Source organism: Topomyia yanbarensis, chromosome 3 (assembly GCF_030247195.1).
Source record: "Topomyia yanbarensis strain Yona2022 chromosome 3, ASM3024719v1, whole genome shotgun sequence".
Lineage (NCBI taxonomy): Eukaryota > Metazoa > Arthropoda > Insecta > Diptera > Culicidae > Topomyia > Topomyia yanbarensis.
The window spans coordinates 84,256,983-84,273,696 of NC_080672.1; the positions used below are offsets into that span (position 1 = coordinate 84,256,983).

Here is a 16,714-nt window from a genome sequence, read left to right on the forward strand (position 1 = left end):
TTTTCTAAAAATGCATGAAAGTATTCTCTTTGAAATGCAAGAAGAACAAATTATTTTTGTTTGCCCCAGTTTTATATATAAATATTTAAAAAGGACCTATTTTTTATTCAATATTACTCATAACTTCGGTTCTCCCTCTCGCAGGTTGATGGGATTGACGGTATTGTAAACATCATCAAGCCACAATATATTCAATAGAGTTATCTAAATATAAGGATTCGCTCTTTTTAGTTTTTATTTGCACCAAGTTCTACTACTAGAGGTTAATTAGTTCTCATGTTAATATTCCACCAAACATTATGACTACTGAGGATTTGATTTATATAAGAAGCCCGCTTCAAGATGTTGATTACAATACGCCTCGATAGTGGTGTGTCGGGGAGGCCGGGAGGGCTGATATGAGCCTTTTGTCTGTTCTATACCTTTCCTCTATTCACCAGCTCATAACCAACAATCAACCAGTAACAAATAGATAATTGAGAAAGGATGTGCTATGTGTGGTGATTGGCTATTCAAGTATTAGTAGTGTTTGAAGTACTAATGTATGTCTCATGTGATGATCATAACTTCAGCTGTATCTTGTACCTATCTAATCTATTACGTCTCTCATATATTGTCTTTTATTTCTTCTTTTCGAGTCCTATACTGCCATTCTACACCCGCCTTCAGCTGGGTCAACAAAGATGGTGATAGTGAACGTCTTAACACTCACACATTCTCTAACGCGGTCTCAGCGGGAACCTACAAAAATGCCATCGTGCACGCGATTACGAATCGGTCATGTCCGAAAGTCTATCCTTGATCCTAGAAGCCTAGGTCCATGCCTTCAGCTGGACCATTTAAGAAAATACGCCCATACCTATTAGACAACACGTCTCATGGCGACATGACCGGGAACCCTATCGATATAAACAATCCCACTCTCTGCCAGAATTCAAACCGCGCACTGAAAATTTAATATCAGACTCACGGTTCGCGCAACCATTCAAGAACATACGTTACAAAATCACGTCAGCGCACAAACGTTAGAGCCCCTCGCGATTTTCCAAGCAACATTCGAACTCGCAAACATGATTACACCCCGGTGATAAGGTGAAAATCTCAGCACTCATAAACTTACCAACACGATCTCAAGTGTCAACCTACAAACTCCCGCGCTCGCGCCATCATGAATCGGGATCGTCCGGAAGTATCTATCCTCGGTACAAACAATCTAGGTCCTTGTTAATTATTAAAAAAATAATAAAATTGAAAATAACTACCATATCCACTAGACAAATCGTTCCATGGCGACATGACCGGAAACTCTAGTGATATGGGGTAACTCTCTCCCTGTCAGAATGTGATCCGTACACCGAAAACTAAAGATCAGAATGACGGTCCGCGAATATATGAATCGCCGCAGGGTTTCAAAATCGAATTTATACATGCGAAGTCACATACACGCGACAAACACGTCAACATACGAACGCTTAAGCCCTTCGCGATCATCTACGCACACCTATGCCCGCGATCGCGTAAACTTGATAACACTGCGGCAATTGTGTGAACGTTTTAGTACTTACGAAGTTACAAACGCGATCTCAAACGCCAACCCGCAAATGCGCGATCATGAATCGGTCACGTCCGGAAATCTTTAACCTTCATTCTAGCAATTTAGGTCTATACATTCAGTTGGACCAATAAAAAAAAAAAAATAAAGCTCATATCCACTAGACCACGCGTTCTACGACGACATGATTGGGAACTCTAATGATATGGAAGAACCCACTTCCTTCTGGAATCTGAACCGTACACAAAAAATTAAGTATCAGATTCACGGTCCGCGCGCGATTATTCTAAAACACACGCGAATATGCGAAAGGCACACGGTTATGAAATAGAATTCATGCACGCGAAGTTACACGTTAGCACACGCGACATACAAACGCACACGCGATCGAGCACATTAACGTACAAATGTTCGAGCCCTTCGCGATGATACACGCGATTCCCTACGCCCGCACATGCCTGAACCGTACAATGAATATCACATTCAGAATCACGGCCCGCTACAATTGGCCTATTGCAGTGTTTTATTGGGCGACATTGCCTGTCTCGTCTGCAAATTGTAGTATGTGATTCTGACGGGGAGCCCTTCCGAGAACCTAGCTCTACAGCTCCAGTAGGACAACTCTCGAAAAAAAAAAAAAAAAATATTACTCATAACTTCGGTTCTAAAAGTGATATCTGAATTCTTCTATTATGAAAAAAATTGTCTCGATAAGCTTTGCAAGTTGTCTGAAATCACCGTTTACGAAAAATAAAAAATAAAAAAGTTAGAGCAAAAAAACTGTTTTGTTAAAACACCCTAAGTTGCTCAATTAAAATGGCTATAAAATAAAAACCTTTGGAGATATAACTATGACGTCTTCGGCAAAGTTGCTTGGTGTAAGTTCCTCTACAATGTTGCTGAAGACTGCAATATTCTATCTCCTCACAATCAGAAAATAATTCTTGAAGCACCCTAACAATAAGAGCCACCCTAATACCATCTTTATCTGGAGATGGCCTAATCAATACTGATTATTTGTCCTGAAGACATCATAGCTCTAAAACATAAGATTTAGCCACAAACATTTTTGCCTTCCTAAATTGTGAATTCGGACCACTGTGCACTGGTTCCAAGGATCAAGAACCAAGCAAAAATCTCACAGGAAGTAATTGTTACTGTCAAAAGTGCCGCCAGGGCGTTGGAAACCAATCATGAGCATTTGTTAGTTGTAACACATAATTAAGTAACGAAAAACCATCAATCAGCATGAAAATTATACACCTTACATGGCGACTATGAAAAGGCCGCTCAGAACCGCCTTTTCATAGTCGCCTTTATTCCTTCGTATCACCTTCGTTTGGCCCAACAGTTTGCTAAACCGATAGGCCAGAAACACTTTTCCTAGACTAGATACCTGCCAATGACCTGATGGGCAGATCCAGTTGTGGCTTGTCTCAGTTTTACCTTCTTCCAATTCCAGTTCGTTCCGACTCTAATTATTACACAATGGACGACAATTTGATTTGAATTTCCTAGCTAGCCACATGGAGGATGGTTTTACACTTGTGCCACTGCACCGACTAAACAAGGTCACTCTAATCCCATTTAAACCCTAGGGTTTGCGATCTTTCCACACCGGTTCAGTTACAATTTGCATTTCTGTAAGATATAGCCCTAAAAGGATTAGCATTCAAGAGACATTAAGTTCCTGGTTTTCCATCCACTACTTGGTCTGTGAGACAGCTAGGTAGTGTTGTTGTAAGCTAAGCAAACCGCCCCTGATATGCGGCAGGATTACAGCGGATTTCAGTGTCACGGTCTAGGTGCGTGCGCGTGCATTGCTGCAGACCGGAGCTCCGATGGACGAACGGACGAATGCTAATGCAATCGGCTATCCGATTCCTTTGTATTTTCCCCCGGTACTTTCCGGTGCACCGTTTTGAAATCCGAAACACAACCGCAAAGTCAGCTGCTGTACAATTGCTTAGATTTACAAATTACTCTGCCACCCAGCACAGAAGACCCCGGTTGAAGTTTTAACCGTGTTGGCGAAAAAGCAGGTTAAGTGTTTTGGTTTCGAACCTTTCGCCGCAGACCCAACAACGGCACGGTAGCAGCCATTTCGTTGGACTTTCGTTGAAGTGCAAGGTTGTTACCGGTTGGTATACATAAACCGTGGAAAATGACGAATTTATTTCTTGTTTGAGGTTAAGTCGGTCATGGTTAGTAGCAGATGAGAGTGAGCGCAGTAAAGAAAAATGAAACCAGCTGATTCATGGATAGTGAATGGATTATTACAGTTTTGCTCTCAGTAGGGCTTCCCCGCGGTTGTTGGTAATTGAGGGAACCCGTGGCGAAAGGTCGTCTTCGTGTAGATTGAGTACATAGTTTGCTTTTACCTTTCTTTAGTTAGCTATGCAAACTAGTCTCGAGTGGGGCTTTGATGATTTACAGTTATGAGCAAGATTATCGGATTGGCACCGCTTTGTGCATTATTATGCTGAGGGAATCAGCAGGGAAAATGTATGCTATGCTGATGGCCATTGTGTCTTGGTCGAAGCGGAACGGCTATCCGCTTCGTTCCAGAGATGCATTTGGAGCGTGATCGATCTGATGGAAACTAGAGTTAACGGATTGGGTGATATTTGTTCAGGTTTTGTGCTTGTCGAACATGGAAAACGCGACCCGTTAGTATTTAGAATAATATTATTACTGGCTGTGAGTAACTAGAGGTCTGTCGCATCCTACTAGGGATCTTTCATCAGTCACATTTATAAAATGAGGGCGGGCATACCGTAGTTGGTAAATCGATTGCCTTGTACGCAGCTCCCAACCCCGCAAATAGGGTTAGAAATTGTTCTTAATAGATTTTTCTAACCCGAAGAGACGAATGACCTTAAGGTTAAAACCTGTATAATCAAAATAAAAAAAATATAGAAGGAATTGTTATAAGAAGGTCAGCTGTGTCGGCGAGTTTTGGCATTACTCTTCTACAAAAAAAGTTGATTTTTTTCCGTTTTGGCTCATCAGTAACTGATACTGTCTTGGCGCTAGTTAGACATTTAATCGAATTGTATCTCCATATTTGGACATTTTATATTTAATAATAATAATATTGGAGCGTGGTACCAGCTCAAACTCGAAGGCGTGTAGCTTGTTGTTAAGCGAAGCTAATGATTCTGCATGTGTTTTGAACATAATCAGAACCGAATGGCGTAGGTGGTGAAATTGAACTGTGCTAACTTCTGTTATGGTAAGCTTCATATTCATTGTCAACAACTGTTTCGAGGCACGAATAAATGGTCTTACGGGACATTTCGACGAGTCAATCGTGACACAGTGCGCCCGCTTCGGGACATATTGCAGATTTGGATTGTCACTCATATTTGTTTACGTTTCACACAGTAGAGAGAGGCAATGATATTTTGCTTTTGCAAGTAGACAAAGCGAGGCGTGGTTAGATTCGATTGCTTGCCTTACTATAGTAGCAGAACGATTTCTAGCTTCTAGGCTAAACGGGATGGTTTCAGATGATAGATTGTTACGAAAACTTTGCTATCCTAAATTTCGATCCGTCATTTTATTTGTATGGCAGTGAATGTAAATCTTTGGCCTCTTTTATCTTATCTTTTCCATTGCAAAGTTATCGAATTTAGGTTCCCCATCTTGTATTTAAACATGGCGACAAAAGTCAAATTTTGACTGCATTTTAGTAATCTAGTAAAACTACAATCTTTGTCCAGAATAGCCACTTTGTATCATTTGCGGTTGCGACCATCAATCGTTAACGGCTCATTTGAAACCTAACTAACTTTTAAAGTATTGACTTTTTCATTATTAATTACTTTAGACATTCGAGTAGCCATAATCGGCATCATTTGATTGTTTTAGAGACCACCCCAACTTCCATTTCTGAGAATCTACAACTGATTGTCTGGAGCCACTTTTGATCTTGGAAATGCCTCTACAGGCATCTCCTAAAAAAACTGGCATTATTGATAACGTTTCGATCAGTTTTAGAATTGGATTTCACCGGGTACCTGGAACTTCCAACAGATTGTCCGTGGTCACTTATCATTGAATAAGGCTCCGGCTCCGGGTCAGTTGGCCGATAGCCATTTGGCTGAATTTCATATGGCCGATTAGGTCATTTAGCCAAATGTCATTTGGCCGAATGTTAGTTATCCGAAGGTTGTTAGTTCGAAATGGTCAATTGACCGAAAGGGTAATTTGAACGAAAGGGTCATTTAGTTGAATGCCATTTGGTCGAATACCATTCGACCAAACGGCATTCTCCAAACGACATTCGACCAATGGACAGTCGGCCAAATGACACAAGTGGCAGTCGGTCAAATGACCGGACACTATGGCCACAGACATATTCCGAAGAAAATGGATTTTGGCTCATTCGTATTGATACGGTTCGGTTTATTTTTGGAATCAGCCGCTTGCCCCGAGACACCCGGAACCTTTTACCGATTGTATACTCATTTTAAGTCACAAAGAAGTCATATACATCTCCCAGAAAAATCAGAAAGTTTGATACCCATATTGTTAAGGACTCGGCCAGTTTCGGAATTGGCCACTTCCACCGGGGTACCCGTAAACTCCTACAGATTGTCCATCGTCATATTTGGCTTTAAAGGTGTCTCTATGGAGATATCTCAAAAACTCATGGAGTTTGGTAGTCTGGCACCTGATACAGATTGCCCACGGCCACATTTTACATTAAAAAGTATCTACAGACAACTCCCTGAACAAACCATGAAGTTTGAAACACATACTGATAATGTTCCAGTTGGAAAATTGATTACTTCCCTCTCAGTAGCCGGAATCTGCTACAGACTTTCCGCGGCCATTTTTGACCATTACAGACATCTCACAGAAAATTTACGTAGATTAATACCCATGTCGACAAGGTACCGGTTGGTTTTAGAATTGGATCTCGTCGGAATCGTTTTTACGGAAAACGCCATATCTTTACGGATTTTTAACGAATTTTCGTTAAATCTTATTTTTTTAAAATTTATTTAGTTTTATTCATTTTAATTACGTTACTAGATTCAATTACCTTACTGCATTCCTTTTTTCTCAACTTGTTTTCAAATGGTAATGGCTCAATGTGGCAACAATCTAGTATTTATTTTACATTTTCTAATAACAAATTTCTGGCAATTATGTATCATCCGATTACAAATTCCACCAATATTAATGAGCGCTCTAAAGATTTGTAGGAATCGAAAATCGCCAATTTAAACTTTATTTACTAATCACTCACTCCCTTATAAGAACATGAATTTTGATTAATGTTTCCAGTATTTTGTGGTCTACTGTCACCTACTCATACTCCATTTTGGTGATACTTTACATTGTTTCGTGGTAGCTGGAGTTAGCCATTTTGGTTTTCAAAATAGCGACAATCATCAATTTCCATCACCTACTGACTACCGCGTTTAATATGATACCCATATTGATGATTCTTTAATATGATACCCATATTGATTCCCATTCTGCTGTTTTGTGGTAACCGGAAGCCACTTTCTTGGTTTTCAAATGGCGTCAATCATTAGTTTCCATCACCTGCTAACTACCACCTTTCATATGACATCCATATTGATGATGGTTTCTACTGTTTTGTTGTAACCAGAAGCCCCCATCTGGATTTTAAAAAAGGCGGCAATTAACAATTCCCATCATCTACTGACTGCAAACTTTCAAATGACACCCATATTGATGATGGTTTTTACTGTTTTGTTATAAGCTGATGCGACCATCTTGGTTATTAAAATGGCACTAATCATCAATTTCCGTCACCTACTGACTACCGCCTTTCAAATGTAACCCATATTGATGATAATTTTCATTGTTTCGTGGTAACCGGAAGTCGCCATCTTGATTTTTAAAATAGTGCTAATCATTAATTTCCATCAACTACTGACTACCACCTTTAATATGACATTAATATTTATGGTTTTTCTACCGTTTTGTGGTAACCGGAATCCTTCTTCTTGATTTTCAAATGGCGTCAATCATTAGTTTCCATCACCTACTGGGTACCATCTTTCACGTAACACCCATATTGATGATAGTTATTATTGTTTATCTGAAGGTCGCCATCTCGGTTTTCAAAATGGCTCCAAATTTCTACCACATACTGACCACCTTTCATATGGCATATTGATGATTTTGAACATTTTTGTGATAACCTGAAGCAACCATCTTGGTTTTTAAAAATGGTGCCAATCATCAATTTTCATCACCTACTGATCTTTCATATGACACCCATATTGATGATGTTTTCTACTGCTTTGTTATAATCAGAAGCCACCATCTGGATTATCAAAATGACGCCAATCACCAATTTCCACCACCCACTGACTAGCACCTTTCAAATGACACCCATATTTATGATTTTTCTACCGTTTTGTAGTAACCGGAAGCCGCCTTCTGGATTTTCAAATGGCGTCAATCATTAGTTTCCATCACCTACTGACTACCATCTTTCACATGACACCCATGTTGATGGTAGTTATTATTGTCTTCTGGTATCTGGAAGTCGCCATCGTGGTTTTCAAAATGGCTCCAATCAACAATCTGTACCATATACTGACCACCTTTCATATGGCACCCATATTGTTGATTTTAACATTTTTGTGGTAACAGGAAGCTACCATCTTGGTTTTCAAAATGGCGCTAATCCCCAATTTCCATCACCTACTGAGTACCAGCTTTCAAATGACACCCACATTGATGATGGTTTTTACTGTTTTGGGATAACCTGAAGCAACCATATTGGTTTTCAAAATGGTGCCAATCATCAATTTTCATTACCTATTGAACTTTCATATGACATCGTTATTGATGGTGGTTTCTACTGTTTTGTTAATTTGTTGTAACCCGAAGCCAGCATATTGATTTTCAGTATGACGACAATCATCAATTTTTATCACTTAGCGAATATCACCTTTCAAATTTTCAAAATGGCGCCAATCATCAATTTCCATCACCTATCACCTTTCAGATGATGCCCATGTTGATGATAGTTTTCATTGTTTTGTGGTAGCTAGAAATCGCCAGCTTGGTTTTTAAAAATGGCGTCAATCATCAATTTTCATCACCTACTGACTACCGCTATCCATATAACTATTTTGATGATATTTTATTATCAACACATTAAAAAAATTAAACCACTTGCTAAATAGCATTAAAAATTCCTGCGTGTATTTATTTTTTTGGTCGGAGTTGTTTTCATTTGAATGTGGTTTATCGGAATGGTACACTTCCATAAGCTGAAACAGCACTAATGTAAGGTTCGTTTTCAATCGAAACTAAACAGGTAAAATAGTCAAATGACCAGATGCTGTTATTCAATTGATAAAGAGCTCGGAATGACTCAAGTGAAGACGGCAGCGGAAGCCAACTGATATACTGGTGGTATGCATCGCACTCGTGAAATAGTTCACAAAATCATAAAATAGGATTCATATATTCATGATTTCTATCTAGTATAGTAGTCATGACCCTCCATTTTGGATCGTAAAATAGTTCACAGAATCATCAATTATTATTCAAAGATTTATTAAATTAATTTAGTTAATTATTTCTAGAATTATAGTCACGGTTCACCATTCCTGTTCGTGGAATAGTTCACAAATTTATAATACGGCATTCGTGAATATGTGAAGTGGTTTATAATTCCTAGTGTAACAATAGTTCACAAAATCATAAACTAGTATTCATGGATTCGTGAACTGGTTCTTGAGTCATAGTACATTATCCACGGTCTTATATTTTGAAGATATCCTTAATAATTTTTAATTCCATGCCATTCTACACATAGTCTTGAAACATTAACGTGAAGTATTTCACAAAATTTGGAGTTTTATTGATGGAATCATTTTCGATCCACGAGCTTTTCATGAAGCATAGTATAGCTGTGTCCATTTCCTTGCGACCAATCATAGGTACGAGAAGTAGAAATAAGATAAATATGAGCATCTCGAACATTGTATAAGATCTTTAAAAACAATACAGTGTGATGTTCAGAAAGAAACCGTAAGCTGATCTGAGCGCGAAAAAATGTGTCGCAATACGTGAAATAGTCCACGAAACAAGATATTGTTACACCTTTATGAACAAGTTCATAATATCACGTTAGGCCGAGTAAAATATTCGATAGTGTGTGTATATACAATCCACCTTCCACTGTCCGGCAGTGCTTCTGTGGATGAAACTTGCTTATGCATATTTATTAATATACATATTTGTTTCTATCTAAAGATGTCAATATTTTTAGCCCAAGAGATGGAAGATGATAGCTCTATTGTTCATCCGGTGACCCATTTCAAGAATGCCTGTTATCGCATTCATGTATTATATTCACACTTCCGGAATGAAAAACGAACAATTTTTATTCTGGCTTACATTTAGTTGAAGCAAAACATTTTTATAAATTGTTTGTGTGCGTGGAAAATAACATGAAACGATCCAATCAACATCCGGCTCTTTACCAATTAATTGGCAGTAATTCGGTGAATATCTCCTCTATCATCGATTAACCAAAGCGATGAATCAGCCAGTCATATTTAGATGGCACTGCCAGATGCCAAGCGGAAAAACCGGGTGTACTTTTCAGTGGCTCTAAATGATTATGGCAACATTAATAGAAGTTGCGATACAATATACACGCAAAATTGCACTAGTCACTGACAATTGCGGTTTTAAGACACTCTTGAAGAGCCTCTTAAAACTTAGATTGCACTTATAGCGTGCTATAAAACTTTAAATGTTGCTTGGGAAGCCAAGTAGCCCATCGCAATAAGGCGAAGAGAAATTATGAATATCATAATAACACTTTTGGTATCATGAGCATGAGTCACATTACTCCACGTGTCGAAATTCGATAAACTCAATGATAAAAAATCGAGATAACGTAAATGTAAATTACGAGAACGCAACTAAGATTATGAAACCATCAGCACAAATCTCATTATTTTTCCTGAAAAATCTGTTAGTAAGCTCATGAATAAAATATCACGATAACATGAATAAAAATCATGACAAAGCCATTGTTACGTTATGATGGATCACTTTTCCGAATGAATGTGGTTTGCATAAATAAATTTATTCATGCTATCCTTAGTTTTATTTGAGCAGAATCCTATTTTAGTCGGGTCTTTCTGAGCCTCAGTGTAAGGCTGGACAGAACAAGTAATTATAATGTCATTGTCGGACCACTCTGTTATTTACTTTTGCTACTTCTCTACTCAAAACTATTCTCGTTTTGGCGCCAAATTTTTAAAACAATTTTTGACTATGAGTTCTAGCGGGTTCCAATCTCAAAACTGTATCATCTCTGTCATAATCAGATTTCTTTTATTAGTTATGGAATTTGCGTTTCGACTTCGTCTCATCAGAATCCGACACTAACTTAGTGACAGGACTAAGCTAGCGCCGGCTTGACGCTAGCTCCAAAAAACGGAGACATAATTTGTGTTCCTGAGCAAACCCCCAGCCAAGCGTAATATTTGGCAAGAAAAGAAGCTTATTTTAATCTGATGAGAGCTAATGTCCTGTCACTAAGTTAGTGTCGGATTCTGATGAGACGAAGTCGAAACGCAAATTCCGTAACTAATATAGTTATACAGGGTGTTTGGTTTATGATTAAGAATCTCTCGAGGGCTGATTGACTGTTTTATTTGGAGAAAAAATCGTTCTACACATACCATCAAATCTCAACCGTTACAGAGGTATTGAACTTTTTGTGTAAAAAACTTATTTACCTCTAACTCGAAAAGTATACCTCGTATTTTAAATCTTTTAGTTCCATTAGAAAGGTGAAAAAAAATTCTATTGAATGGTGTTCTCATATCTTTCAGTTAATTAGTTTTAATTACCTTTTATTTGTAAAGTAGTTCAAAGTTGGTGTTTTTGATGAGGTTTTTGTTAATTTTTTTCAAAGAATTATGATTATAGCAATATCGATTTTCCAAAAGATGAGTTTGAGGATGATTTATAATTTGTTCTTCAACATGATATTCCTATCTCTTCTCGTTTTCTTGTAATTTCACTTTTAAACTTTTCCTGTAATTGACTTGCAAGTCCTTAAAAGACTCTAATCTAAAAAGTATGCTTTATATCGCCATTACCAGGGCTTCATTGGAAAGCTGAGAAAATTTCCTTTCGATGTAGGGTGATGAGCCTATTTTCACCATACTAAGCAAGGTGCCTCACTAATTCGGTAATTTCTTCCCTTACAATCAATGGAATGCGTAAAAATTGACATGAACCGCTTTGCTTCGTTGTTAAGAACCAATATAATAACACAAATGCGTTGAAAACAGTAAAATTCTCGTGTTTGAGCACAATGAAAACTCGAATCGAGTGCCCCTATTGTTGCGCTACCATTTGACTCAATGCGTTGAACAAAGATGGCAGACACTGCTCTAACCAACGGCTTCAAATGGGTAGGGTAATAATAGAAACATGGTGCAAATAGGCTCATCACCCTATATACAGATAACTTTTAGTTAAGTGTACTAAATGATTTTTTACTAGTAAAATAACTCAAAATTTGCGTTTTTTGGAGAGTTTTGTAATTATTCTAATTATTAATCAACTAAATTTATCGTCACTATTGGTGCTCCTTAATATTCTCTACAACTTGTTATTTGACACTTTATCCCTATCGCTTTTCATTTCGCTGCAATTTAATAGTTAACACAGCATGACCTCATCACAAATGTAGTGGTTACGAAATCGTTGTTTTTGCATATGAAACGAGAAAAGCAAAATGGTTTTGCTTCGAAACTAAAAGAGATAATTGAATGGAGTCAAAGGGAGAATTGCAGAACTTGCTGAAATGCATTAGTTCCATGCTAATAATGTGAAGTTTATTATTTACGACCTTAAGAAAATAACGAAAATGCTAATAATAACATTAACTTTAAACTAATTATCTTCTAAAAAAATACTAAATTCACTTAACTGAAAGGTATTAATACATTTTTCTCTGCAAAATTTTCCTGGCTTTCGAATAAAAGTAAGAAAAGGTACAATAAGTGCCATAGTTTTTCAATAAGAGCTAGTATTAGTGAATATGAAATAAAAATATCCAAGTTCAATAACCCAAACACATGAAAACAAGACAAGATAAGTGTATCATGTCAAAGAACAAATTATACAACTCTTCAAGACTAAAAATTTGAATTATTAAAATGGTGATGTTAACTATTAGGATTTTCGCGAAATGAACGAAAAATCGATCAAAATTGTTAAATTTCAAATAAATTACTGTTAAAAGGTTACTTAACCTCATTAGCTGAAACATTTGAGGACATTTTTCAATGGAAAATTTTCTCTCCTATCCAATGGACCCAAAAGATTTGAAATACAAAGTATATTATTTGAGTTAGAGCTATTTTAAGGCAACTAAGTTTTTAACACAAAAAATTCAATAACTTAGTAACGGTTGAGATTTGAAGGTATGTGTAGAACGATTTTTTTCTCAAAATATGACAGTCAATCATCTCTCGAGAGGTTCTTAACCATGAACCAAACACCATCACGTGCAAAGATGGTTTCAAACAATTTTCTTCTTAATGGAGAAAAAATTATTATTTTGATTCAAATATAGTACAGATTTCCTTGCTTTGTAGTAACAAAAGTATATGCTAAACTAGGCTCTACCCGACTCGCTTCTTCAAGCACAAAAAGTACTAGTATCCAGCTCGCTCGTCATGGTTCTATGGATTCACGTCTTAGTATTTACTTATTCAGTTTGGGATATGAAATAGTTTTTATTTCTTCCCCAACATCCGCACCGTGTTAGACGGGAGCAGAGTTTATTTCGACCACTGACCTCAATCAGATTACGTAATGATTAGAACGGTTCCATCGCGAGAGCCATAAATTTTCTTTCCCAGCCAAATGCAATGGTAGAGCTTAGCTATGCTTCTGTACATATATATGTACGTACGTACGTACGTACATATTTGTAGAGGCATTTGGCTGTGGTCCAATCGGCAGCGTGTTGCTGCAACGTGGATGAATTGCACCCATAGAGTGTGATCTAACGGTATCACAACAGATGTATAGACTAGTGCTGCATTGCTGCAGGCAAGAAAAAATGGACTCTGGTGGTTCGTGGTAGAGGGGGAAAAATGGAAAAAATAAAGTCATTTTAAATAATAACAAACAATCGCTGTTGCGCACGGGGTGAAGGCTAAAGTTGGCGTCTGTTGTTTTGTTGCGAAAGGACGCGCGGTTTGGCTTTAGACAATACATAGTACTTACATATGCTAAGTCTCTCTAATTATATATGGGTTATTTCTCCCCCATGTTGCAAAAATACTACCGGCTAGTAGTGAGTTCGCGTAACTCATATAGAATACCAAGCCGCACCGTCGTCGTTGTCGCTACCAATGAAGTCTTAGCTACTTTAGTTCAAGTATTTGGAGCCGTTGTTTATCTCTTGGCGTCCGTCGGCGGCGTTACTGTTTCCCAAGGCGTTTGCATGCATGCAGACACGAAGAAGGACGCTTCCACAAGAGCGCGCTGTCAGCGAACTTTGTTCAGCAGCGGGGTCGATCCATCACAGTGAAAAAGGTGGTTGAAAACATATTCGTATATATAAACAAGTGTGTGCGTAGTCATAACAGGGGAGTCTCAAGCTGAAGCTCTTTTGGAAGGGCAAATTGTGGTAAGGATGAACAGGGAACTCGAATTTTTACCCAAAACGCAATCGGATTGCATATTTTGATAAAAGAGAGCGAAAAACTGTGACATTACCATGCGTGTATCCTCCGCATGTTAAATTTTCATTTTTAACAAATAAATATTGTTTTTTTTTCTGTTTCCTGAAAGCAAACAATTACCCAGTCAGGGTACACCCCTGCTGACAAGCAATAAAACAGCACGTCGCTGATCTGTTTTAAGTTCAAATAAATGCCAACTTCTCAGTTAATATCAACAGCAGTCACTTCAATCCCCTTCGTCAAACAAATCATTTTCGCAATTCAATACCTCGATGACATCAGCATCCTACCGATCCAATTTGCTTGTTGCCTTCACCGCACAAGTATCGGGGTCACATCGGCCAACAGCATAAACCATGAACATAATCTTCAATGCGCCAACCGGCGACAGTGGCTGGCAAACAGCAGCAGCAGCATCAACAGCAACTTATTTAGCAAACAAATCGTAACGGCAAATCGTTTATTAATCGCCCATCCGTCCACCGTTTCTGGACATCATTGTATGCGTTGTAAAAATAACCAACCGGTGGGGATAATTTGTATTTTTTTTCTCTAGATTCCATTATTTCTACATCCTCCGTGTTGTCCGTGAGAAGTTTTCGTCGAGGTCTTCTACTGTTTATGTTTATTTCGCCCCGAACCAGAGCAGACGGCAGCGAAAAAGCACGACAGACGGCGGCTGGGATTGTGCAGAGAAGAATCGCCATCGCTACCGCCAAAGCACCAGCATCAGCGGGCCGTCGATTCCCTTTCGATTCGTTGTCAGTTGGTTTGTTGAACGCAACAACACAAAGTAAAGGGTTTCACAACAACAGCATCTCCTCACAACGCAATCCTGAAAAGGAGAGAATGCATTCGGGAGTTGGAGCCACGGCCACCTCGACCGAGCAATAGCAGCAGCAGTAGAGGTAGTGCCCCGGGATGGAAAACGGAAAATCGATCGTTCGTTGAAAGTGAATAATGATGAGATAATTTAGTCGGCGGTGCAGTGTTCGTTTCCGTTTTATCTGATCCGAGCTGTTGTTTTAGTTTTTTTATTTGGCCACCCGCCGGTGATGTAAAAGGATCAGGGGAAAAATAGTTATTCATTTTGATGAGCAAAGCTGGGATCGGTGCATTGTGTGCAAAACCAAAAGAAGGCAAAAGAAAATAAAGGAAAAGTGTGCGCAATTTTATGCTAAACGATTGCTTCTTTTTTCCCGCTCTAATAGTCGGCTGCCGCCGCCGCCACCACCGCCAGCAGAGTGGGGCTGTGCACTTTGAGGTTTTTGTTTCACTTAATTAATAGGTTTTAAATTCAGATCCATTTTTTGCCAATGAGTGCCACGAGAAGAAGAAAGTGAAAAGTGGCTAGCTGACTGATCGCGATCTAGTACTGTGCGGTGATTTGCTAAGGTTTTTTATTTTGGATGAAAGTGTGGAGGATTGCAGCAGTGAGTCTTGTGAAGCGTACAATTCGTGGTATTTCGTGGTTTGGGATCCACCCGACAGTGGAAACCGAACGACAAACGGAGCAAAAGATCAAATCGATGCTACGTTCACCGGCCCATTTGGTCGGCCATGGACCGACCGGGGCGGGCGGGGGTGTTATGAGTCTACACAGTCATGCCTCTTCGCCGCCGCATGCCCGAACCTCGCTATTCGATTCCTGCCACCGAAAGATCCGGCTGATCGGAGGAGGACCAGTGGCGTTTCTTGGCGGATTAGTAGCGTAAGTATTTTTTGGTGGAGCGCAGAAGGGGATGTTATAAATAAATAAATATTATAATTCAATTCAGAAATAAACAAAATTAATTACTTATTAAATTCGGATCATGTAACATTTTCTAGATTAATGGTACTTTGAACTGAAAATTATCATTATAGAACAGTTTTACTCTTTGATGGGTATAAATTTCACATCCCCTCCTCTTTTAGGCATGTTTGTGTTGCTGTTTAATTTTTATCTATGAAAGAACGAACACCGATTTAGTACATATAACTTTAGGATCTGCAAGGCGCTTGAATCGTTCCGAACGGCATAATTTCTGATTTGTTGATGGGCGGAAAAGTTACCAACTGGCAATAAGAGCAAGTGTACATAACAGTCGTGGTATTCAAAGAAGAGGAGCAAACATACAATACTGTTGCATTAGGCCACGGTGCAATTGCGCTGAATTGTTCTCGAGAGGTGGCAGAAAAAAAGAATCCTTGCTTCTAGCATCTACCAGCTGTCCAATCTGAAGAAAACTGCGCTACTGAAAAGCAATTAATTTCAAAAGCAATCGCTCCGAACTCTAGACTCTCAAGTCTGGACTCTGAGCTCGGGACTCTGCATTCTTAACTTTGGATTCTCAGCTCTCGTCTCGAGATTCTGTGCAATGGACTCTGTCTCTGAGTTATTGGCTCTGGGTCTTGTTTCTGGACTTTGGACTCTTAACTTTGG

General features: G+C 38.7%; 1 protein-coding gene across 5 annotated transcripts in view; it reads left to right on the plus strand.

Annotated features, from left to right (window-relative positions):
* Positions 1-16,714, plus strand: part of LOC131688844 (MOB kinase activator-like 2) — a 498,911-nt gene that overhangs the window by 212,868 nt on the left and 269,329 nt on the right. The window contains exon 2 of one of the 5 annotated variants that reach the window (XM_058973405.1): positions 14,846-16,000. The exons of the other annotated variants lie outside the window; for them this stretch is intronic. Within the exon in view, the coding sequence (XP_058829388.1) occupies positions 15,699-16,000 (302 nt within the window). The 5' untranslated portion in view covers positions 14,846-15,698. The remainder of the gene's footprint in view (positions 1-14,845; positions 16,001-16,714) is intronic. 5 annotated transcript variants of the gene reach the window in all.